At 43.1% G+C, this 25,932-nt stretch overlaps 1 protein-coding gene across 3 annotated transcripts in view; it reads left to right on the forward strand.

Moving 5' to 3' along the window:
- Window positions 1-25,932, forward strand: part of EPAS1 (endothelial PAS domain protein 1) — an 84,884-nt gene that overhangs the window by 43,226 nt on the left and 15,726 nt on the right. For all 3 annotated transcript variants that reach the window (XM_013171105.3, XM_048079449.2, XM_013171107.3), the window contains exons 2-6: window positions 4,702-4,892; window positions 16,028-16,179; window positions 16,620-16,704; window positions 17,194-17,312; window positions 17,457-17,659. In XM_013171105.3, coding sequence (XP_013026559.3) covers window positions 4,702-4,892; window positions 16,028-16,179; window positions 16,620-16,704; window positions 17,194-17,312; window positions 17,457-17,659 — 750 coding nt within the window. The remainder of the gene's footprint in view (window positions 1-4,701; window positions 4,893-16,027; window positions 16,180-16,619; window positions 16,705-17,193; window positions 17,313-17,456; window positions 17,660-25,932) is intronic.

The raw sequence follows: 25,932 nt of genomic DNA on the forward strand, positions 1-25,932 counted from the left end.
GTGATCTGGGGCCTACAAGGTGGGAGAATAATTCAGCACAGTTACTGTGCTGCCTAGTCTTACACACACGTGGTATCGACCCACGTGGACTTGTTGAGAGCAGCAAAACCCTGAGCCGGAGGTTGGTATCTCAGCCTGGGACGCAGAGCAGGCTGCTCCATGAGTTTCAAGGAGGCCACCAACACTCTAGACATCGGGAGGATGGCTGAAGCTGACCACCCAGTGTCATCGCTGGCTGGGTAGGTATCAAGGGCTTTGACGGGTAGCCGCAGGCTGGGATTGCTCCTGCCTACGGCAGGGGGTCTGAAGCCGCTGGGAGGATGGGTCCCCAAGCCCACATGACGGTTTTGCAAGGTTGCTTGGACAGGAGTTGTTATGTGGGGCTTCAGGTTTTTCCGAGCCTAGAGTTTCCAGTACTGCAGCCAGAGAGGCTGCTGAAAGCCAGATTACGATCTGAACCCCAAGCAAGCGAGCAAGGCCTTCGTCTGCAGGCATTCCCACTGATTTCAGTGGAGCCGTGTTGCAAGGGTGCCAGGGTGAGCGAAGGGATAGGAATCCAGCCCCCGCCGGCACTCCTGGGCCTGCTCGGGTGCTCCCCACCGGCGGAGCCGCATGCTGGGCGAGCCTGGGTGTACCCTTTGGGCTGCCTTGCTGCCTGGGTCGGTGGAAGAAACACTGAGAGCTTTGGCTCCTGTCAGCTTGGGAGCTTCACCTGAAACTGCCACCGCTTGCTGGTTGTTGGGTGTCGCTGCTTGCAGGCTGCAGCCCCTAACTTCAGTTTTCTGAAGGCAAACCGAATGTGGCCGGCAGCGAGTGGCCTGGGTCCTGACTGGAGACCCCAGGACTGCTCCTGAGCTCCATCACCCTGTTTTCAGTGGAGATTTGAGCTTTCCCATTCCCTTGGTGTGATTTTAAGGGGAACAGTCTGTGATAACACTGGGATTACAGTGTGAGCATGAGTGTCTGTGGAGCGGGGCCTGATCGTGCCAGGGACTCCTGAGAGAACAAGGCATGAGGGAGGCTTCCCTGCAGGACCTCCCGGCCTTGTCAGTGGGCTTGGGTGGGTTGACCTGTGGTGGCTTTCTCCTCTCTTTTCCCTCTGAAGTTTTAAAAATCTGACATGGGTTTGGGTGAGGAAGGTTTCTGCCTTTGCTTGCGTCACTCTCTCCTAGCAGTGACGCACACATGTGCTCGATTTTGCCACATAAGTGGGCGGTTTATGCACTGGGAGGGAATGATTCATAAATTAGCTGGAGCCTATGCCTTTCCTCTGTTGCCCTAATGAAGTGTGAGAAGGATTCAGTGTAAACCTTTCTGCCTGGCCCTCAAACAAGGTTGTTGTGGAGTTACGTTTTTGGTTTCTGCCTGCGGGTAGCCAACCGTTGCCCAGGGAGAAAAGCTCACCCAGTGAATAAAATGGGGGCAACTGCAGGGAGATGTGATGGCCTGCCATCTGCAAAGGAAAACCCTGCACATACTGCATTCTGCAGAGTTGTAGCACTTGACTGCAGGTTTTGGAGGCTTTTGTGTAACCAAGATGAATGAGGGCTAGATGATAGTCTTTGAAACAGGGAAAGAACAAACATAGCTGTCTGCTTGGGGGAAATGCTATGGGGCGTGAGGCCGGGGGGTTGTTTTGTGCCTCCGTGCACTTGTACTTGTCTGGCAAAAACAACAACGCAACTTGAGGGTGTGCTGAGCTAGGGAAGAAGAGAAGGAAAATTGAGGTGCAGGAAACCGCACAGGGAAATGCTTAACAAGCAAATTGTTTGTTTATTTAAAATGATAATGTGCAAGCAAGAACGTCTTTTGATAGCAACCAAACAGGCTGATTCTTCCTCTCATTTTCCAAGTCAAGAAGACTCTCAAATGGTGTACGATGAACTGTGTCTTGTTTCAGAAAAGCTGCAAACTACCATCAGAGGCAGTGGTGAGGGAAGGCATCTGCAGCACAGTTAAAAATCATGCTTTGCTCATAGCATTACTTGTTAGAAATCTTGGGCATCCCATGGTTAATGAAACCAGCTTGTTGTCTTATTAGCCACCCTTGACAATTATATTTACAGAGGTTAGCAAAACTAAATGTTTTTCTTCGTGACTGGAGTGGCATCTTGAGAGACCCGACCCCCTCTTATACAACCCATTTTTCCTGCTTGAATTGCGACATGGCTTTGGCCTTAGTTCCCAAAATTTAGTATTTAAATGAGGAGAGATTGGACCATGTTTTCCCCAAGTTGGTTCAAATGTGAACATTGCAGGCTCTAGACTTAGAGCAGAGCTTGAGCATTTGTGGTTCAAGTTAGATTTTCCAAGCTGCAATTGGAAATTCTCATAAATATTGCTGTGTAGCTTGCTTTTTTTTTGATTTTGCTTTGTTTCTAACCTTTTATTTCAATGGCAGAATTAGAAACTGGGAAGAATTTTTCCCAGACTGGAATCTTTACAGGCACAGCGTAGATGCATTTTTATTTAGAGAGAAGGAAGTACCTCTGAAAGTGTAAGTAATTTACCTGGTACTCCCATTCCCTGCATCTGCCCCAGGATGACATAAAGCATTTTCTGTAGTACCTTGAAGGACGTCTGTGTATGAAGTTGTTTTTGTTGTAGTTGTGGTTGGTTTTGTTTGTTTGTTTTTTAATGTGCATACAATCTGACTCCTACTTGACAAAGAGAAAAGTAAGGAGTTAGTGTTACCTTGTAAATATCTGATGCTTTATATTCAGACTTGGATGGGTTGGTGCTCACTCCAGTGATGCCACTGAAGTCGTTGCCAAAGTTGGATCCTGCTGTTGTATACTGAAATGTGTGTTAGTCTCATCCTGTGCATACCTCCTCTATCAGATACCATGTTAGAAAATATTCACCTGGAGCAAAATAATTGTGAAAGAGGTTTGCCAAAGGCTGATCATGGATCTTGAGAAGATATCGTAAGCATTTATTAGGCCCTGTGCTCTGTTAGCACACCCACTAGTGAGCACCTGCCGTCCCACCTATCTGATCCCCAAGCCTATGCCCAGCTTCAACTGTTCTGCAGCATGGGAGCCCTGCTGATGTGCTGCGAGCAAATTCCTGCTTTGGAAGATGCTGTTGAATGCCCACCCTTGCGTGCGCCCCAACAAACACCTTGCTGTTCCTTTGGTCTTAGCATTTAATATGTACCCTGGCTATTTTACTTTCTTATACATTTTTTAAGCGACATGAGGTTTCCATGCTAGAAACTTCTGCAGTCAGTCTAGCTCTTCTAGAAATGGTCTTCTCTAAAATACGTTAGTATGTATTAAAGTTCTTTTTCTGTTTTATGCAGTGTTACATTGTACCAGCCATGATTTAAATAGCTTCTAGGATTAAGTGTTGTGGTTAATATGTCACATTGTTTTTTTTCCTCATCTTCTTCACATGAAAGAATATAGTTAAATATCCTAGTGTGATGGGGATTATTTTTTTTTAAACTTTATAGACTCATTACTTTATACTAACATTGGAAATAGCAGGTTATGATAGGCTTTTTATTTAGAAGCCCTGTCAAGTAGGGAGCCGCCAGTGGTGATTCTGGAAATGAATGTGCATCAGCAGAAACAGTGTGGTTGATCTTTTCCCCAGCCTGTGCTCATCCAAGCTGTGATATTTGCACTGATACAGTGTTACAGGAGTCTGCTAGAAAATAAATCCATTATGTATTGAAGTGACTGAGGTGTGAAACATCGACTCACGCAAGCGAAGGAAACTTGTAATATCAGCAGAGCTACCTGGGTTTGAAATGGTAGTATTTAAGCACAGGCTCTTCGTGCTCTGAAATAAGAATCGTACTTTACGAAACACTAGTCAGTGGAGTTTGCTCTTAAACTAACCTATCCCAAATCCATAATAAATGTAGCCTTTGTGTTTCGCACACGTTAAATTTAGCTTTGTATCCCTTGGTGGCTTAGTTTTGCATACTTGCTTCATAAAATGTCTTCCCCTTTGTTATTTCCTGCTCTTCTGTTCTCTGTGGAGTTTGAGGGAGGCTGACTTTGTTGGTCTTGTTATTTCTCAAGAAGAAGCCCGTTCTCGTGGACAATGGAGAGAGGGTGATTTCATTAGAATAGCTTTTACTAAGGAGAGGTTTCTTGCATGCAGTAGTATTTTCTTTCCCGTTTTATATTATTCATGGTTGAGGAAAGTTGGTTTTTCAGAGTACTGCTAAGGGCTGAGACAGCTGTATATACAAGCACAATTGGATACCCTATTATTACCTTTACTTTAATGCAGGGAACAGCAATTGCAACTCATTTTATCAATGACACAGCCACACGCTCTGCCATTTCTCCAACTTTAAAATTGATTGTCATCTTGTCCTGGAGTATTTTTCAAGTAAATAAATACAGACTGAACAAAACAAATTTAGATTTACAATTTTTAACATTTCCTGAATCCCAGGAATAATAGTTTGCTATTTTGTTTTGAATCTCTGACCTAAGACAGATCTTGTACCTGTCACATTCAACAAGGACTCAGGGGGTCCAAAGGCTGATTTTCCCGTTGCAGCAGTTCCCTCCTAATTCCTATTTTTAAAGGAGCAAATAGATATTAGCTTCTCATCAAGTTTAAATCAGTTGACAGAATGGATTCATCACTGTTGAGACTTACTCTTCTAAATGCCTCTCTTAAGTCGTGAATTGCATTTCAAGAAATGCTTTTTCCTTTCTCTCCTTTACCTGCCAGGAGCAGTTCAGAACGGAGGAAGGAGAAATCAAGAGATGCAGCAAGATGCAGAAGAAGCAAAGAGACCGAGGTTTTCTATGAACTGGCCCACGAGCTGCCCCTTCCCCACAGCGTCAGTTCCCACCTGGACAAGGCATCCGTAATGCGCCTGGCAATCAGTTTCCTACGCACTCACAAGCTTCTGTCTTCAGGTAACATCTGGCTAAAAGAAGTTGTCAATGCTGCTTGGTATCAGCTTGGTGAAAAAGTGCGTGGTCATCTCTGAACACAAGGTCTTAAAGTGAGAACAGGACGCAAGTCCTTGTGTTGTGAGAATACAAATAGAGTTGTTGGTTTTTTTTCCATCAGAATTATGTATATTTGAATTGGGATAGGAAATGTGAGCAAATCTGGTCATATAAGATCTTCATTACCAAACTAACAACTGATGCAGTTCTGCATCTTTGAAAAAAAGAACTATAAAAACTATCGGATATGTTTTATTAAACTCAGTAACGAGGTTTTGAGCTTTTAGGAGTTAAATCAGAATTCAGACATACACCTTATAAGCCTCTATGCTGAAACAAGTAAATCTGGATTGGTCACGGCAAGCATGTGTGTGCCAGTGCATTCAAAAGGCAGCTTGGAAGTTCTGAAGGTCCAATACTTCATTTTAGAGGCCTGATTGTGCTATACACTGGTAATATGTAGTAGGTTGTCCAATACACTGTAGAGTGAGATAGTTAAAGCGAACAACTTTTAAATACTTGACATGAATGGATTCTATTTAATCAATCTTAATTATTTTGGAGTAGTATTAAATGTGAACCAGCGTCATTTTCATAGCCTGTTAAAACCAATAAAATGAACAATGTTCTTATTTTACCCCCATGTTTGCATAATCACTTTGATAGAAATCTATAGTTTGAGTAGCCTTTAATATCAATGAAAACAACTGTTTTTTTTTCTGGGGGAACTTTCACACAGTGACTTCTGTGTGCCAAGAATATGTTAAAAAAGAAATCCTGTATTATTTGTGAAAGATAAAGCCAAAATTTCATCTTTTCCTTCATTAATGGCAGAAATCCCAATAAGGTCACGATTGTACTTCCTCTCTTTAGAAAAGTTGAGTCATACCATAACAACTGCTTTAATAAATGCCATTAGGAAGTATCTAATTCTCTGGAAAAGTATGCTGTTGGTTTGTTGTTATTAGTCTCAAAGATATGACAAACTCAGTTCTATGTCTATAATTTTTGTAGCTTTTCTGGGCTCTGCGAAGACTATTTTATGAAATGTATGTTGTGTTTTATACTTTTTTTTAATCTTAGCTTATAGAATCTGATATTAATGTTTACTTCTGTAAGAAGAAAACTTTATCTGCTGAACAGCATTTGGAAATCATCTCTGATTTCTTCATGCAATTAATGCTTGAAGTTGCATAAAATAGGTAAATGTTCTTAAAAATGCTGTCCAGCGAGCCAATTTGTTAGTAGCTTTCTCATAAAAACACAGCTTAAGCTTTACAAATATTTATATTAGATGAGCTAGAGACTGGCACAGAATAGTAAAAGCAAACTTCTGCAGGACTGTAACAGATAATATAAATAATGTTTGTGTCTGTGAAAGCTGAAATGAAATAGTTTGATGCTGTCATCATGAGAAAAAGATATTTGCTGACCTGGAAACTGCTCAGTTTAAAGTGAACTTTTCAAATACACTTACATTTCTTGACAAGGAAAAAATTCTACAGATAAAATATTTGTTTTAGTGCTTCTGTAGTGTCAAGACTTCAGCTCGTATCAATTGATAGTGATGACAACTACATATATTTATTTAATATTTATACATTTGCTTACGTTTCTGTTTTTTTCTGTGACAGTGTTTGAAAAACAATGTGATTCATGTAGCTGATTTACGTTTTCTTGAGGTATCATCATGACCCAGCAGTTCGAAAGCAATCTGGCAGTGAAACGTTAGTTATGACAGGCTGTGTTTCAATAATATTCAACGCTTCTTCTAAGTTAGTTATTTACTTCGCCTTAAATCTGATCTGCTTCCCCAGTTACAATATCAGTTTGATTTAAGCCCTCTCATTAAAATTTGTGTTGTTAGTCAAATGCAGGTTTGTCCCTAAGATGTAGATCTGAATTTCAGAATCTTTAGTGCTTCTATTATGAGGAATTGGGCTTAAGGGGCTGCTTTTCTCGAAGAGTTGGTATTATTTTCTGACATGGGGAACACATGGAAATGAAAGAACTCAAGCCAGAAAACCACTGGTTGCTTGTAAAGGCCTCATCTGCTACTTATATTCCTCTGGGTATAGCTAACATTTAAATTAGCCAAGCTAAACAAGAAGGCTGAAAATTTGTTTAGCCCTGAATATTTGAAAGATAAAATTTATCAGGCTTTGGAATACAGTGGCATAAGAGAGAGAGCTTTCTTTATCGCTATCGGAATAATGACTTCAGAGTATTATTTCTTGCTCGTTTGATTGTCCTACAGTGTACACTTGCTAAGATTCCTGAGATTTGCAGATGCATGATGCTAGTCTAGCCAAAGTAAATTTCTATCAGTTTGAGAACTGTTTCTTCCCCTCAGGAGACACGACTGGAAAATTGAATATAGACATTTCTAAGCAGGGTTCTGGCAGGTGAGCTTTGTTGAAAAACTGCTGCCTTTCAGGGCTGATTAACACTGTCATTGCACAATAGTTACTTAATGCAGCTGATGTTTGAGGGGTGCTGTTCTTCTGATCCATTCCTGTGGGAGCAGAATCAAAGTCTGTGATTGTAGGCTGCCGAGTAACGTCAGTCTTCCTAAGGATACTGGCTTTCACGAGAAGGCTCTCTGATTTAATTAAAAGCTACAGGGTTTTGATACAGTTTTTGGCTCCTGTATGAAGAGGTTTGCTGCTTATCACATTTCGACAAGAGCATGGAGCAAAATGGAAGTGGCTTGTGCGTGCCTGTCCATCCCCTGCTCTTGTTTTGCTCTAGACCCCTTTTGAACCCCATGCCAAGCTGCCCCTTTTTCCGAGGCACGCTTAGCAGATTGGAATTTGGCTGTTAGCTCTGCGTTGCCTCTGAGGAGCCTAACCCCAGTGATGGGGAGCATGGGGCTTCCTGTTTTCTCTGGCAGGTGAACAGGGAAATGGGGAGGTGGAGAACTGGAGGAGCATGCATGAGAGACAAACGTCTCCCCCAGCCTGCAGACATCCTCCTTGCTTTATGTTGTCTTCATGGAAAAAGTTTTGATTATTTGGGCTAGACGTTTAGTGTAAACTGGAGTTAAGTGGGAGTATGTGTTCAGTCATTAATTAGGACATTAAAATAACATTTACTGCATTTATATATATACAATGTCACTAAAATAAGCCTGTAGTGCGGCTTGAAAAATACTTCAAAATTTAGCAGAGAAAAAAGTAGAGCTTGATTAGCATTTTTGCTATTTATTATTAATTCTATCAAAACCTCCTGGCACAACAGATTTTATTTTATACTGCTGTTTGTGGGCATGATCCTCACATGAGGACTCATCTCCTCATTTCATGGCAGTTTTGCTGGGAACGAAGTGAGCGAGGGCTTTCCCAGAGCTACATCCTCGTCTCTCTGCAAGCCCACGCTCCAGATGGGATTTCAGAGATGGCCTCAGGCATCGTGCCAGCCTCAGGCCCTTGGCATCGTGCCTCTAATGCCCCATCGTGCTATTCCCTGGCTCGGAATAGGGCTTTTCGCTTGTGTAACTCGGGCTCTTTCACTGGCTGTGTCTGCATAACTATTATTTATCAGTCGGGAAGCCGAGCCCTCGAGAGATCTATGCCTATATTCTTCCAGCAGGTGAATGGCAGAGCCCAGAGCCTGAGCCGGCACCAAGAGCTCGCCCGCGACGCGCCTCTGGGAGCCCCAGTGCCTGGGCTGCAGGGCGCGCTCCTGCAGGCATGGCGGGGTCCCGGCTTGGCCCTTGTATCCTATCATAATAGGAAATAGCTGGTTGTATATCTCAGAGTTCAAAAGGGTAAAAAATACCAGGCTTTGCTTTATAAAAGTTGCTTCTTTACTTAGTAACACATTTCCCTTTGATTTTCACAGTAGGCAATTCTGTGTGGGAATGTTGGAGAGGAAGCCTTTAACATTTAGAAATGCAGGCTGTTCGTCTGACGGCCTGATTGAGATTAGTATCACAGGAAGCAAACTGAAACAATGGCTTTATAATACTGTTTCCATGTTGTGCACACAACAGTACGCGGTATAATTGGAATGTTAGTAGAAATATCATTTAATTATGACCTCTTAAATATTTTTCAAGATGTCTTCTAATTCTGTTGGCATAATACATTTTGCCATTGCTATGTTAACATCTTTGGGATAAATTTAGAATAGATGTTTGTTCATTAAAAGTAAAGATTTTGATCCCAGGAAGTTGCTTCTGAAAATAGTCTGGTGGATGCTTACCAGTGTCAGAGCTTGTGGATATAGGGCCTTATGTCCTTTAGCGTAGTCAGAAAGACTGATACCGGTATTTCTCTCCTGTTCTCTAGTGTAGCTAATTTTTTTGAGTATTAATAGGTGGCAAAAATAAAATATCTGTCTTTGCTAAAGAACAATACTGTCTGAATATTAGGAAGAGAATCCACTTTAGGAAGCCTGTATGGGGTGCCAATAATTTCAAGTGCTCGGACCACGCTCGCGATAAAGGCATTACTGGAACCAGAACTCCTTGGCACCAGCGAGGGTCTGTGTAGCCAGGGCTGCAGACCTTTCAGTTAGGCTAATCAGGCGAACATGACTTTATCAGCTTTCTTCAATCCCACGCTAATTGCATGGTCACCCGGGTGTCTTTTCGGCGTGGAGAGTCCAGCAAAGGAAACTGGATGGGAGTCACTCCCGTGCCGGCAGGCGGCAGGAGAAATGGGGAGGGAACAGGGAAGCAGACGGGAAGTTGTTTGGGAGAAGGGAGGCCACAAGGAAGCCAGTGTGAAGTTGTTTCAAGGGAGGGAGACAACAGAGCCGGAAAGCCAGCGGGGAGCAGAAGGGAAAAAATAGCTTTTCTCTGCGCTTTTAAGGGAGTGCGCAAACTGCAGGGAGAACTGATGTGGGCATTGTTTTTGAACGTCTGGACAAGCTGCATCTAATCTCAGACCATTGTGGCATAAAACAGTGCTTTAAAAATAGCTTGTCTACTTGTTTGCTTTTATTACATTGGAAAAGTGGTTCTGTGCCAGCCGTGCTGCTAGGAGTGAGTGGAGCTGGGTACCGAGTGCTTCGGCTGCCTGAAGTGGCATCCCGTTTCTGGGAAGGTGAGCTCAGAAAGCCCGATCTGATGGGATGCTGCGTCCTGCCACTCAACACCCATTGCTGCACGACTCCAACACCTTCCTCAGAGCAGTATCTCAATGATTTGGCTAGATACAAACTCTGCAATAAAGTTGCAAAGCAACAATAACATAAGTGTTTTCTTTATCGAGGTTGCTTGTGCACTTTGAGATAAGAGCCCTTCAGGAAGCTTCGAGTTTAAGAGCAGGTTTGTCTTGATGTATCTAAACTGAAAGCTTTTATTGGGCATATTGAAAATATCCCTTTGAACAGGATGTGGTGTCCTGTCATGACAGAAAAAAATAAAAATAAAAAAATAGTTGCTTTCTTTTGATGTGAAACAAGAAACTGGGAAAAGCTGAGTCTGTCTCAAAGCTGCTCTTTCTGATGCAGGATAGAGCTGCTTTTAGATCTTCCCTAACTTCCGCTTAGCAGCACCAGGCAGTTTTTACCACCCTGTGAAGGAGTTGCAGCTATAGCCTTGTGCCTATTATGTACAATATACAACCGGTTTTTTGGTACTTGTAGGATCCAGGGTAAGAAACAAAGCCTTGAAAATTGTGTGAAGGTGATGATGTGACTCCTAGTAAGAGCCTTTTTTACACTTTGTAACTCTGAACTGACAAGAAAGGCACCTTTGCATCAGATCAAAGCTGCTGAAAGGAGCAGAGGCTGTTTGCTAGGAGTCTGTTTATATCTGAGCAGTTATTTCTTGCAAGGAGAGCTTGGGTTTTGAGCCCTCAGACTTGTTCCAAGAGGTTGGACCGAAGGAAATGAGCAAGCATCTACGGAAAAAGTGTTCTTAAACTTGGGAACAGTGCACATCCTGACAGTGGGAATTAATCAAAGCTTGTTTACACGAGCTATTTTTAGCATAAAAGGTTATCATAAACACTGCAATAGGCATTTGCCATTGCAGTTCAAAGTTTCTTGTTGATGAACACATTCTACTCTGGTCGTCAGAATTTTTTTCAAAACAGAGCTGATTAAAAATACATTTCAGTATTTGTTACAGACTGAGAAGCAGAGTGAAAAAATACCATATCAAAATTTGATACGGACTGAGGAATACTGCCTTGGGGCAATGCGAACAGTGGGTGACGCATCAGATGGGGGCTCGGGACACCGTGGCTCTGTTCCTGGCTCTGCTGTAGCTCTGACAGTTGCTGCTTCACTTCTCTGTGGCTCTCTGAGTTATTTCAAGATCTTCCCGTGTCAACCAGATAGGGATTCTCCCTCCTTTACAGGCTTCCTAGTGCTGCATGAGAACAGTCTTGGCTGGGGTCCATAAATGGAACCATAATATGAACAATTATATTGCAATACCTCATTCTGCTGAATGCGCTATTAATTTTTAGAGTTAAACTGGAATATTTGTAGTCCACTCTCCTTTCTGTATTGTTATGGTGCCTGAATTGAGATGCTTCTGTATTAGAGGGGAAATGGAAAAAGTCGCAGGAAAAAACAAACAAACAAACAAACAAAACAAGAAGCGCATCCTTATTTCAAAATTTATTTAACAGCTAGCTTAAACAGCAATGATGACAATACAATTTCTGCCTAAAAATCACAATAAATTGAATCCACAGTTACCTTCCTTCAAAACCTGGAAAAGGCTGGCAAGTCTACAGGGGATGCTGCTACCCAGATAGCGACCTCAGGCCTACTGGAAACCAGAGGCTGAAGTTCTGGCCCCCCTTCCCCGTGCTAACCCCGTGCTAACCTACTTGCATTCGGTCCCAGCTTTCTCAAATGCTTTCCATCTGAAGCTGGAATTTCTTGTGCTAATGCTCCAGTCCAGCCTTGAGGTAAATTAATGAAGAAAATTTAAAGCAAAGTGGAAGACATCAGGGATTTCTGGGAGCAGCTTGCAGTAGCAATGGCTTTATTTGTTTTTCTGCTGCAAGATAGATTCATTCTAAAGAAAACCAGATTCTTGCTAGTGGCAGTAACTGAATTGCTTCCAATGTATCAGTCTCCTAATGTGTGTATATGCCCTCTGTGTATTAATCGCGATTTTCACAGGAAAAGGGGAACAAGCTGTAACGCTGTAACTAAACTGTAGGGATTTTATATGAGGGATTTTTATTAATATAATTATTCTGCTAATCTACCCGATACAGGGCCTACTGGGGCACCACAGTGATGCCCCCCAGCACATTTCTTTGCTGCAGATGAGGGATCTTCAGCCAGCTCAGCTAGCACAGTTCAGGGGTTTAGCACAGGTCCCACCTCCTGGGACTGCACCTCCGGGCCATCTCCCTGTCCCTGGGCTTCCTCTGGGGACGCCGGTGGGGCTGGCAAGGAGACGGTGGCAGGAGCAGCACAGCAGCACACCTGGCTGCGTTTTCCCCTCCACGGTCCCTGGATGTACTTGTCACCCATCTTTATGAGCCTGCTGGTGCCCCCAGTTTCCTCAGTTCAGGTGATCCATCCTGGAAACGCGAGCGTTTCCAGTACTGCCAGGAGCTGCGAGCTCCCCTTGCCTGCTGCAGCCGGCTGCTGAGCAGGGAGGGAGGGATGCAGAGGGGTTCGAAACGCACTGGGGGAGCTTTCAGGTTATATGAGGGGGGGGCACAGCATCACAAACCCTCTCCCCTCCCTCCTCCCAGTCCACAACACAGATGCCTCCAGCTGGACGAAGGTAATTTTAATAATAACATTAAACTCTGATCCAGCAAATCCCTGTAAGCACGTGCTTTAAAGCTGACTATGTCTTTAAGTGCTTTGCTGGACTAGGATGTTACGGGTTTGAACCTGCAGCCCTGATGTGAGTGATCCTATGTCCTCTCTGTGTGTTTGTACAAGTAATATAATTTATATACATGGAAAAGCAAACTTAATCATCTGATAATACAAGTAAAGTGTTTGTCTTTCACTGTTGGAGGCATTTAAGAATACAAATGCTTTGAATAGCCTTCCTGCCTTTGAATGGTGATGTTTTGTTAATGCAAACTTAATGAGCTGGAAAAAAAATTGGAAAGGAGGGTCTGGGGTTAGAGCTGAAAAGTCAGTTTTTTCTCTGAACCCACACTTGGCTGATTGTCTTGGGCTATAGCCATGATCCCTGCTGAATAAACCATTTGTTTGCTTCCGGAAAAGTTTAAAAAAAAAAAAAAAAGACCCTTGACATTCTTTACACAGCAGAAACAAGCTTGGGAGCAGATGGTCACTTACCTTTTTTTTTTTTTTCCCCCTCCTAAATGTCATTATGGTCAAAGTGCATACCATTCAAATATATTATTGTGTAGTTTCTGTATTTTAAACACTAACCCTGATGTAATTTCCTGAAGTCAGTTGCTTTGTACTGAGGAGGAATTGGCCCCTGCCTGTGTAGTTAAAATTGCAGTGCAGGCACACAAAATGGTGCATCCCCAGCCTGTGCTGGCAATCCCCAGCGTCTTCTCTTCCCTGACACCAAACGACTGCATTGAGAAGCAAAGGATGATGAAGTGAGTGCTCCCAGTAGCCCTGGGACTGGTCAGTTCATTCCCGTGCTTACACGATGGATGATGGGCCAGAGAGGTGTGCTGGGGTGCAGCAGGAGGATGCAGAAGCAGCAGCTGGTGTCATTTTTGTTAGCACTCCTCTATGCCAAACAGGGGCTGAGTGTGCTCTGCATTGCAATCCCTCTGCATTTGCTCCTGGTCTAGCCTTAGGCATTAGTGGATGCAGTTGCAGGAGGTACATAGATCAGGACTCATCCTTTAACAGTAATTCTGTAACACTTCAAAGTAAAGGCCGTGGTAGTTTGCCTCAGCTTCTTCTATATTTAAAATAAACAAACAAACAAACAAAACTTCTAATGATGTGCTTTAGAAAGCAATACCTGATTTTTGCTTCTAGACTATTTCTGAAATGAACATTTTCATTAGAAAATTGAAGGAAAAGACGAATGTTCTGTTTCAGAGTGGAAAAGAAGAAAAAGGAAATACTTTTCTCAAGTGCGCTGGAGAAAAGTGTCTGTGTGCTGAAATGGAACATTAAAACAACAAACAAAAGCAACTTCTCCAAGAAACTGGTTTGAGTCTCCCTGCTTTTGCAGATCAGGCTGATGCAATGAGGGCTGGAGCCTCTGGCCAGTAAAACCCTGCGGTGGGCCCAGCCTGGAGCACTCCCATGTCCCCAGGGAGCAGAGACACTGCCCCCTCGGCTCAGGTCGGTCTTGCTGCCTGCCTGGGGAAGTGAAGGCTCCGGGGAGACCTTATAGCAGTCTTCTAGGACCTAACGGGCCTACAGGACGGCTGGGAAGGGACTCTTTGTCAGGGTATAGTGATAGGACAAGGGGGGAATGGCTTTAAAATAAAAGCAGGTAGGTTTAGATTAGATATTCGAAAGAAACTCTTTACTCAGAGGGCGGTCAGGCACTGGCACAGGTCACCCAAAGAAGTTGTGGATGCCCCATCCCTGGAGGTGCTCAGGGCCAGGCTGGATGGGGCTTTGGGCAGCCTGGTCTGGTGGGAGGTGTCCCTGCCCATGGCAGGGGGGTGGAATCAGATGGGCTTTGAGGTCCCTTCCAACCCAAACCATTCTGTGGTTCTAGATGGGACTTACCCATTGCCTTGTATCTTTGGCAGTGTATTAACCGTTTGTTATCCTTTATTCTGAGACAAGAAGGTTTTGGTTTTGGTTTTGTCCAAATTCAGAGCCTTACCCTTAGGTAAATTTGTAATGACTGATCACAAATGTGCGGGCTAACTGATAAAGCTGTAAAGATAAGCTCACCATAGCATGTTTGAGGGACACAGGCCAGACTGTGATAACTGTAAACAGTTTTCTAAAAAAAAAAAACAACCAGAAGTTTCCCACTAAACATGTCAAGAAATTAATGGCTATGCTCCTACATAGAAATGTTTCAATACAAGCCATGTACTCCATGTACTACGAGTCATGTAATAGTCTCCTGCAGGCTTCTTGATCATGGGGCTGAACATGGCTGGGAGTTTGGCAGAGTTGGCTTAAACCTGCTATAAAGTGGAGGAGGCGTTAGGAAGAATAGTGTCTCCCCTCTCTTCCCGCCTGCGGCCATGCCTCCATGTTGCATCCCATCTCAGGAGATGGAGCGCACACATTGAGGGCATAGCAGTGCCATCAACCATCTCTACAGAAAAAAAAAAAAGCAACAGGAAAATGAGTAACCAAAAACAAACAAACAAACTAGCTGTTAGCACAACAGCCACGTATCTTCCATGGAAACGGTAAGATGCACTGGGTTCGTGAACGCTGCATAGGCAAATATGTGGGATGCTTCTGGGATCCGAAGCTTTACTATTTTTTTTTTTTTGTGGGTCAGAAGGAAGGTAGATGGGTAACAGAGTGTTTCAGAGTTGGTGGACTGGTGTGTAGGGAGTTCTGACTCCTACAGGTAAAAAAGCAGGTATTGATGGGACGGACCTCTTTTTCACAGATATTTTGAGATTCATTAGATGAAAGGTGCTCCTGAAAGGACTTCAAGGGAGAGTTTTTCTACCTTTCCTGCTAAAAGTAGTGTTAACAGCTATCTCCATTCTGAGTGGGGAGGTCTACAGGCATGCTTCATAGGAAAATTTGAACTCCTTGGAAAAACTGTCCTGATAGAAATGTCTTTTGTAAGACTGTTTGTTAGGAATGCATGAATTTGCTTACCTTCTGTAAGATTTGCCCTGTACTTGGCACCTGTTAGAAGATATAAAGGTAGCATGTGGCTAAAACGATGTGCACCCAGAACCTGCACTTCATGTCTGGGTGTTGCCAGTGTTATTGTGCTGAGAACATGTACTGCAGAAAAGCAATTAAGGTCAATAGAGGATCTATTGCATTTGTCAAAAGGTTTAGAAAAATATCTCCTGCCTTTCCATTAACAAGGACACCCCTTTTATACGCTGTCCAGATGGCTTTCTTTTCGAAAAAAAGACTCCATCAGAAGGGATTTACGGAAAGGAAATTCAAAGAGAAAAATATTTTGTTGCCTTGTTATTGGATGAGATTGTGCTGAAAAGGCTGGCTAAGGTGCCGAAGATTTTAGATGTTGTTTTCTTTTTTTTTTTTCTCAGTATGTGCTGACAATGAGAATGAACTAGATGCAGACCAGCAGATGGACAACTTGTACCTGAAAGCTTTGGAGGGATTTATTGCCGTGGTGACACAGGATGGAGACATGATCTTTTTGTCAGAGAATGTCAACAAATACATGGGTCTCACCCAGGTAACTTGTTCCCTAACACTTACCTGTGTTTGTAATACAATTCCTAGAAACTAGACATATGCCTAAAGGCAGAAAAACAGGTGTATGTTACTGCAAAAAAGACGGAAATAAAATGTCGTATTTGTCAGACAGGTACCCTGAACACCAGCCAGCACTGTTTCTGTTGTTTGTTTTTTTCCCCTCTCCCTTTCTATCAAACCTATAGCATCTTTGGACACTGGAAATGAGCCCAAAGCTGTTGTCAATGCACTTAATTCTAGAGACTATGTTCTTGTAAACAGGTAGTATTTAAAAGCAGATAAATGAGCAACTGCAATTTTCATCAAGAAAAGATGATTCCCAATAAATTGTCTCCTGGTCCATTTGATTCATTTTGTAGTATTTTGAATACATTATAAGTTGCTTTTATTTAACTAAGTATAGTGTTTGTTTCTGAACAGGTGGAATTAACTGGACACAGCATTTTTGACTTCACTCACCCATGTGACCATGAAGAAATTCGAGAGAATCTGAGTCTGAAAAATGGTAATTGTGAAAATACAAAAGGGTCACTCTTTGCCTTTTAAATAACCAAATGAAGTAATCGGCTGATGGTAGAGATCTGTTAGTCATGGTAAAGGGACTTTTAGTTCCTAGAGTAATCATTAACTGTTATTCAGTGCTTTGCAGATTTGTTTTGTTTTGCCAAATATTCCTTAAATATAATAGCCCTTAGAACTGTTTGTATAGTGTTTTCTTTTCACCAAGTTAAAACGGGGATAATGGCTTCACATGTAACACTTCACAAAGATTTATGTGCTACAAGCTAAAACATAAGTTTAAAGACCCATTTAAGTTCCACTTAAAGTTTAAGATCTACAAACTGGTCTTCAATGGTCCATGCATCTTTGATGGTCTTTGCAGCTAAATTACCTGAGAATTAGTCTGTCACTTCTCTTGAATCCTTTGTGATTAAAAATAGGAGAAATCAGGAAGGGAAACTCAGAAAACTCATCTGCCATTTTCCTTTTATAGGTCCAGGCTTTGGAAAGAAAAACAAGGAGATGTCAACTGAGCGTGACTTCTTCATGAGGATGAAATGCACCGTTACCAACAGAGGCAGAACTGTTAACCTCAAATCTGCCACCTGGAAGGTACCATATTTTAGCCATAAGAAGTGTTTTTTGTTGTTGTTTGTTGTTGTTTTGTTTGTTTTTGTTTTTTACTTTAAAAGATATTTTGACTTGTGGAGAACATACATTCTAAGTTTATTTTCCATTCATAAATCATTATTTCAGGTTTTGCACTGCACTGGACAAGTTAAAGTGTATAACACTTGCCCTCCTCACACTTTGTGTGGGTATAAAGAGCCTCTTCTCACCTGCCTTATAATAATGTGTGAGCCTATTCAGCATCCTTCAAACATTGATATACCCCTGGACAGCAAGACCTTCATGAGTCGCCATAGCATGGACATGAAATTTACCTACTGCGATGACAGGTAAAGTCTCCTGATTTCTCCTTTTCATGGATGTTTCTACTTTCTTGAACAAAACAAGCAGTCAGTCCCTCTAAACTGCCCTACTCTGTGGACCTGGTAAGCAAGGACTAAAAGAAAGTACAATCTGTGACCAAGACAGCTATTCAGTGGTTCACTTAATCCCTCTAAAATCTCAGTTTAGACAAAACGATACTTCTGCTGTATTTCCTCCCTCTGCTGAATGAGGAAATCAAGCTCACTGGCAGAAGATGAGACAATTTAGAGCCATAAGCATTAGCTTCTTGGGTTTTAAACTGAAGAATATTGGGGATTTCTGTTGTTTTTAGAGAAGGCCTCTAAGGACATGCCTTACGGACCTTGGTCAAGGACTGTCTAATAGTTGGTTTGGCCCAGGGCACAATTATCAGTTAGCTGGAAAGTACTTTATGCTCTACATTAACTAAGAATTGCTAAGACACACAGAGCATCTGCAGCTCTGAAACAGGGTTGCAGTCTCCTCTGCTCAATGAGGAGCAATTACCCTTTGCTGTTTATCTGTCATGAAATGGAGAGGAAGATCTTAGTTCAGGGACACTGGCTTCCATTCCCCACACTCTTGAGTGAAAAAATGCAGATTCCCTTAATCTCTGCCTGCATGTTTTTGCCTGGGATCTCCATGGCATTGCATACCATCCATCTCTTCTCCCTGCTTACATGTTGTGGTAACTACCTGCCCTGCCTGTGAGCGAACCCCAAGTGCCTTCCCATGAAGATTTCTCCTGTTCCTTGCTTTCCCAAAAAGTCCCACCTGCACTACTGTGGGTTATTTTTTCTTTTGTTTGTTTGTTTTTTGTGTTCATGAGATCATCACCTCGAGTACTGTGTGCAGGTTTGGGCACCACAATATAAGAAGGACATAAAATTGTTAGAGGAGTGTCCAAAGAAGGGCTACAAAGATGGTGAAGGGTCTGGAGGGGAAGACGTATGAGGAGCAGCTGAGGCCCCTTGGTTTGTCCAGCCCAGAGCAGAGCAGGCCGAGGGGAGGCCTCATGGCGGCCTGCAGCTCCCTCACGAGGGGAGCGGAGGGGCAGGCGCTGAGCTCTGCTCTCTGGGGACAGCGACAGGACCCGAGGGAACGGCATGGAGCTGGGACAGGGGAGGGTCAGGATGGGGGTTAGGGAAAGGTTCTGCACCCAGAGGGGGGTCGGGCACCGGGACAGGCTCCCCAGGGCAGTGGTCATGGCACCGAGCCTGCTGGAGTTCAGGATGTGTTTGGACAACGCTCTCAGACATATGGTCTGGTTTTTGGGTGGTCCTGTGTGGAGCCAGGAGTTGGACTCCATGATCCGTGTGGGTCCCTTCCGACTCAATGTATTTTCTGATTCTCTGATCCCTGAAGTTAATTTGAAGTTTTCTGATGGCTTTGTCTAATGACACTGCTCTCCTGAAAGTTGGAGATGTTTGCAACTGTTGAGATGTGTAAGGCTGCTGGTGGGATTATACATATGCTTGAATCTTATGTAAACACTTGCAGGATCTTGATCTTGGTTATTTTCTTGATCCTTTGAAGGTTTTTTAAAACCTGTTACAAGCAAGATTATTATTTTAAATAGTATAATGAAGCAGCCATATAAACTAGCTGGGTTAGCAGCTGTGGATGAAAGCAAGATTACGAGTGTGAAACATGTGACTGACCTTCTTCTGACCTCTCTGAGAATTTAGCAGCCAAGTCTGTTGTAATTAGAAATGTGCTGCGATGTAACTGCAATAGAAGACACTTTTTTTTTTTCTTTAATACTTTCAGGGTGAGAAAATTGAGATATCAATAGGGTTTTGCTACTGGGGAAAAATCCGAGACAGTAGTGACTCATTACGAAAAGCAACTTACTTCAGAACTACTGGGGCCATAAACTTGCTCAGTGGTAGGTTAGAGGAGACTGACAGAACTTTGCTGTATTGCAGTGTTCGTATGTCTCTAACAGACGTGATGCGTAAGCATTTATAAATGTGAATTTGAGGGACTGATACTTTTCCATTAAAGATACATATGATTGTTTTAAAAATAATAAAGTCGTATGCCCTGTCTTAAATAGCGCGAGTTGATTTACAGGGAATACTTTTCATATAGCAGAGAAATGCAACAGCCTCTTCTGGATGATTCAGCCCACAAGGAATTTGAGAGATTTCTCTTTAAAACCAGGCAGCAAAACAGCACATCTTTTACTATGTAGTTTTACTTGAATGTTTCATTCATGTTTTACTGGGAGTATGATAAAGCTGTAAAAAGCCAGCTAGGCCAGAGAAGCAAATAAACTTCACGCACCTTTCAGGTCCTTCCCAGCTGATCCTTCTGGCTCGCTCTTCCCTCCCAGAGGAATGTTGGTTTCTCTCCAACAGGCGACACATCAGTAGCCACGTAAAAATGCAAAACACTCAGCTGTTCTTATCAAATTCAGTGCTGCTAGACAAATGGTATTGAAGGAGCAGTTTATGCCAGGAATGTAAATCCAGGCTGAGGAGCGGGGGAGGAAAAGCAGCATGTGCCAGTCAGATGCCTAAACCTCTCTCAGTGTACTCCAGCCTTCCTGCAGCGACACAGCAGGGCTGACAGATCATTTCCCTGTAAGAGGTTTTGTCTTCTGAGCTCAGGGGTGATATCCTTAGAGGGCAGCTAGCCTCCTCAAGCAGGCTTCTGTCGCAGTCTGAGTTTTGCAGTTCATCTGGTGTGAGCAGATCTGCGCACAGGGCTGCTTCCACTGCTCAGGAAACTCCAGGATTTCTGGGGAAGTATTGTAATAAATGGTGGCTGTGCTGGACCTTACTCAGGGAAGCATCCACCTTCAATGTGCCTACAAAAGATAGCTGCATGAAGCTGAAATTTATCTGGGCAGGAAATTAGGATGACATCTGTCATCTCCTTAGGAAACCTCATAGTTTTTATATGTGGCAGAGCAACACGCTGACTACCTTTCAACAGTTTGTAACGAAAACTGGATGGCTAATATAAAGTGCCTTGATTATTTTGGCTTTTCCTCAGTTGGGCACAGTGACAAATGAGACATGAAGTTGGATAAGACTGGCCTTCCCTCATTTGAAATGTATGAGACAAACCCATATATTTTGCCCTCCCCAATAACATGTATATATACATACATATGTGGTCCATGGCTTGCCTGTGGCTAGGTGGGCGGTATTTGTAGTCCTGAAACAACTTTAGCGAGGTGATAAGCCTGTAAAGAAAGCTTTTTAAGACACAAATATTAAAAAGTTGTCCCATAATTCAAATTATTGTCTTGTTAAATGCCTGCTTCAGCCATTCCTGGAGATCGACTTAAAAACATTCCCTTGCTCCACTTATCTTGGCTAAGTGGTTTACAGGAAGGATTATTTTAGCTGTAATGCGGAAATGCTGATCAGTGGCACAATTCAATAATCCAAATGAGGACTTAGTTCAGCTGCACGAGGCTCTGTGCAGGGGACAATCTCCAGTGAGGGTGTCAGAAAAAGGCAAGTCTGCATGAGAGGAGTTCTGTTACTTTGGTGGCACTGGGGTGATGGGTAGATGTAAATAACTGCAGTATGTTTCTGTGTAGGAAAAATCCACAAAAGTGATAACTATCTGCATTTGGCAGAAAACGCCAAAACTACATCAGGTGCCCTGAGGTACAAAGGAAACCCATACGCTGTATCTTGGAGGGGACTGGGGCTTGGAAAGCGCAGAGGGTAATGTGGCATTGGGGGTGGCGTTGCCTTTCCACCTTCATCCCCGCTGCCTCTTTGGGGTGTTGCGGAGGGGAGCAGGAAGCAGTCTGTGCCCCTGGTGGCTGTGGGCGGCCTGCTGGAGAGGAGAGGAGAGAAGGCTAAGGAAGCAAAGCTGCCCTGTGCAGTGAGAGAGGGCTGGCAGCGCAGGCTGTGACTCTGGAGGCAGTCGGTAACCAGTTCCCTGGCACCGATACGCTGGAAAGCATATGGTGTCCATTACTTTGAAGGCACGCTTGCTTTGGGGAATTGCATGTTCCTAGTTAAAAGAAACCCAATTAGTTACACTCTTTTGCTTTTTCTTGATTGGAACTGTGTAATGAGAGAGTTGAAGGAGAAAATGGAGCGATGGAGGATGGACGGTGATTCACAATAGGACTGCGCAGGACGGTGCAGTTCCAGTAGTGTTGGTCCCAATCCAGTTTCTTCTAATATGAGCACACAGGTGGAAGCCAGCCCGTGCCAGGCTGAGAGGACACTGAATTGTATTATTTCCAGTTATGTCTGCGTAAAATAGAAATATGCAAGCACAGGACCTTACAAGAGGTTTTCAGTCAGTTTGCCATTCGACCTATATTTGGAGAGTATTTTCAAATTAGGTGAGAAAGCAAATAAGCATTTGAAAGGACTTCCTGTCCCTCCTCCGTCCCTGCTCAGGGGGCAGATGCTGCAGGGAGAGGGGAGTGGTGATAGCTGAAACCAAAGATTTGCATTTGGCAAAACTGACTCTGGTGGTGGTTTTTTGTTGTTATTTGATTTGTTTGTTTTTTCATAAATATCACATAGAATAGGAACAATCTGTTAAAATTAATTATTAAATTAATTAAAAATAATCTTTTGCTAACAGATAAATTTTGGTTCAGATAGACCAAGTGAGTAGGAGACAGAGAGTCCCGCTGCAGTTCTTGATGTACCCACCTAGACCTTTTGCCTAGCAGGGCAGATGCACCCCAGCAGGCCAGCTCTGCCTCTGAGGAGCAGACAGGGGGTCCCAGGCTTGTGCATTTTTGAGCTTGGGTTAGAGTGGAAGAAGTCACGAACATGTCTCCAGTGCTGTACCACAGTGCTTGTCCAGCTTTACCCCAGAGGCAATGGCTGTTTGGGCTTTTTTTTTTTTTTTTTAGTATAACTTTGTTTGTTTGTTTGTTCCCGGCAAGACCAATTTAACTTCAATAACTTGGTAACAGTTTGAATACAGAAAGGCTTTGTTAAGGGATACACACCCTCACACACAGAGTCCACACAAGGGCTGACAAATACACACCCAGCTATTTTTTATGAGCAGTAAACATTACAGTAGGCTTTCACAAAGAGCCTGACTTCTCAGTGCTGTTAGCTCTTACCATACTATTTTAACTCAAGTAACAGTATACAATACAAAGCTCTGTGCTCTTGTAAAGAGACAGAAAAGCACCAAAGCCCAATTAAAAAAAAAAAAAAAAAACACCTGAAATAGCTCATCTCTTAGGAGACGTAGCCTTTGAAGAAGTGAGCTTTATTTATGTTTTGCCGTGTCTCAGAGCTAAAGAAGGCCAAAGTTGCATTCATCTAGGTGTAGAATTCAGATACTCTGTTTCTCTATTGTGTACCTTAAGCACAAAAGTTTCTCTTTACTCCACATCCAAGAAATGGATGCATTAAAAGAAACTGAAGTAGCGCTCAAAAAGCATTTAAATAGCGGTAGTTGAGACAGACCTGCACTGGAGGCCTACTGCTCATCCCTTTAATGTGTGCTCTGAGATTTTGACCCTGGTACATCGTGGTGACAGGTTTAGCTCAGAAAACTGAAGTGCCAGTTTGGCAAAATGAAGGTTCCCCCAAAAGTCTTTGTGCTTTCAGAGAAGTGTGGGTTAGCAGGAGAATAAACAGTCTCTCAGCCCACTTGTCTTCTTCAACAGAAATTAGTATTCTCCTTCTAATTAGCAACAATGCAGCTTTTACACATGCAGAGAAAACACAAAGCCTAACATGGCAGGAAAGCCATCCAAACCCACCACACGGTTTGTTTTCCTGTTCTGTCATTCCACAGCTTGCACAAAGAGTAATTTTCTGTCTGGTGCCTAAGCAAAAGTAGAAGTCTTGTGCTTTGGACTCAGGTTTTGTAAATGACCCATTGGTCCCATGGGGCATATAAATTTCTGTGACTCTTTTAGTTTGATACTTCTCATAGCTCCTCCGTAGGACGCTTTTTCCTTTCCACTTACCACTCTGTGTGTTCATTTGGTATTTTATCTCTCTGAGAGGCTCTTGTGGACAGCTTGCAGAGCTTGGGGGATGCTCTAAAATGGCCAGAGTCAAAGCCATGCTCAAGCAACATCAGCGGAGTGGCTGCTAAAGCACCTGCTGTGCTTCAGCCCCAGTGCTGCTCAGGCTGTTAGCTGCTGCCAGTCTTCCACAAACGTCCTGGAGAGGCACAGGACAGGGATGACAGAGATGGGGGAAGCTGCTGGCCCCAGCCCTGCTGCTCATCTCACGCCAGCCCCGCGCAGCCCCTGAGCATTGCAGCCTTTCCAAGCCAGCAGCACCAGAGGAGGAGTAAAGGAGTGTGGGATCTGCCAGCTCTAGCACCAATACTGTTAACAATTCTTGGAGAGAGGGTGTTTGCCATAAAATAGTAGTATTTAAAAATGCATCTAGGAAATGTTGTCAGCCAGCTTTGGTTTTGGGGGCTGGGAGAAAGAAACTGTTGTTGTTGTTTTTAAATAAGTATTTTCTTCCTAGGAGTGTTTAAAGAGAAATGTAATGAAGCTGAGTAGTGGTAACACATTAACAGATCAGTTAGCTAGGGCAGAGAGGTTGATGAGCCATTTTTTTTTAAAGTAACTATTCTAAAACAATTACTCTTGACTGGTATTTCACCGTTACCTGGCCTAGGTTTAGAGTTTGGTCAGTATTTTGGGGTTTGTAGGTATTTTAGCTTTATCTTTTTGTATACATTTCAGTTGGTTGAGGTAAAAACCTACATACCACTTGCTAACCTTAATCCAAGACCAAATTCAATCTAATTAAATTTGACATCATCACAGCAGAACTACAGCATGAGTCTTTCTGTGCCATGCAATGACACGAAGGGTAATTTTATAGTAAGGATACTTGTTATGACCTGATCAGTAATGAATAATTTGAGAGGGGAATTACAGGATTGGAATAGACAATTTTGGCACACAGATTGCGATTCATGTATGAAGAGAGTTAAGAGTCCCTCAGCTTGCTGTAAGGCGTGGTTTCTGCTCGCTATCTCAGTTCCATTGTTGACACCCATTATGGTTGTGATGTGGTTTGGGATTTGCGTTGGTGCTGCTCGGTACATGATGCTTCCTTTTTTTTTCTCCTATTTCTTTTATTTCCTTTTCGTTCTCCACATGCAATCCCCACTTGTCTTTGAGCTCCAAGTGACTGGATTAAGATTAAATCCTGCTCTTTAAAAGCCTTCCCCTTGTGCTAAGCTCCATGCTAATCTTGATGGCTTTATGATATGATGCCAACCAAAAGCCAGATTTGCTGTTTTTGAAGGTTGCATGTTTACACTGGTCCTGGCAAAAGCCTCTGGCCATTACACCAATATATGACACTGACTGCATAAAGGCAAGCAGCAAATGTACTTTGGGAGCCTTTATTTTATTAGGGCTCCTTCTGTATTCAGTGTTTTCTCCCGACGTTCAGCTCTTGTGACTCACTTGTTATGAGAACTTCTGCTTTTATTGAAAAGAAAAAGCATTGTGGTTTCAGAGAAAAGTTATAGATTTGACTGTGTTGCAATTTAAAAGATCAGAAACTCGTCAGTGAAGACAGTCCAAAAAAAGCAACTCTTTGAAACCTGATTCAAGAATTTCCCCTTTGTTGGTCCAGCTGTAAGCGTAAATAAAGCTGTAAACATAAACAGAAGACTTAATCTTCTGGGGGAATCCAGTAAAATCAACTACAGTCTTTGCTTAGCAGAGCCATTGCAAACTCAGGTTCATTCCGTGGAGATCAGGACAGAGAGCAGTTTTCAGCGTGACGAACCAAGGTGTCCTGGGGGTATGAGCTACACGCTTCTGTGGAGGCGAGGGAAAAGCTGACTCAACACCTTGGCTTTCAAACCGTACACAACGCAGCTACATCTTATCCGTCTTCCTTGCTCGAGGGGGATCCAGATCCCTGCCATGCTCTTGTTCTGTATGTTTTGCAGTATTTTCGTGTCTGTCTTGTGAAGGCATGCTTTTGTCTGGAGGGCTGGGCCACGACTGTCCTTCCAACAAGTACACAAAACCCCAAACCGGGGGTGTGCATCTTAGAAGTAGCAGTGCGGTAACGCCACTAATCAAAGAGTTGTAGAGGCAGATAAACCCTACCAAGGGAGTTTAGTTACAAGGCATAAAGCTCAGCTATTACCATTCGCAGCAGTGATGTGCTCTAAGACGTGACCACCCCTCTCCAAACTTCCTGGCTTTTTGAGGCTTACGGCAGTATAGCAGTCCGTCTGTAGTTGCTTTGAGATACTGCTCTGCAACATTCTGGGCTGTTATTGCACTTTCAAAGCGAGGAAAAGGCAT

The sequence above is a fragment of the Anser cygnoides genome, chromosome 3 (genome assembly GCF_040182565.1).
Source record: "Anser cygnoides isolate HZ-2024a breed goose chromosome 3, Taihu_goose_T2T_genome, whole genome shotgun sequence".
Classification (NCBI taxonomy): domain Eukaryota; kingdom Metazoa; phylum Chordata; class Aves; order Anseriformes; family Anatidae; genus Anser; species Anser cygnoides.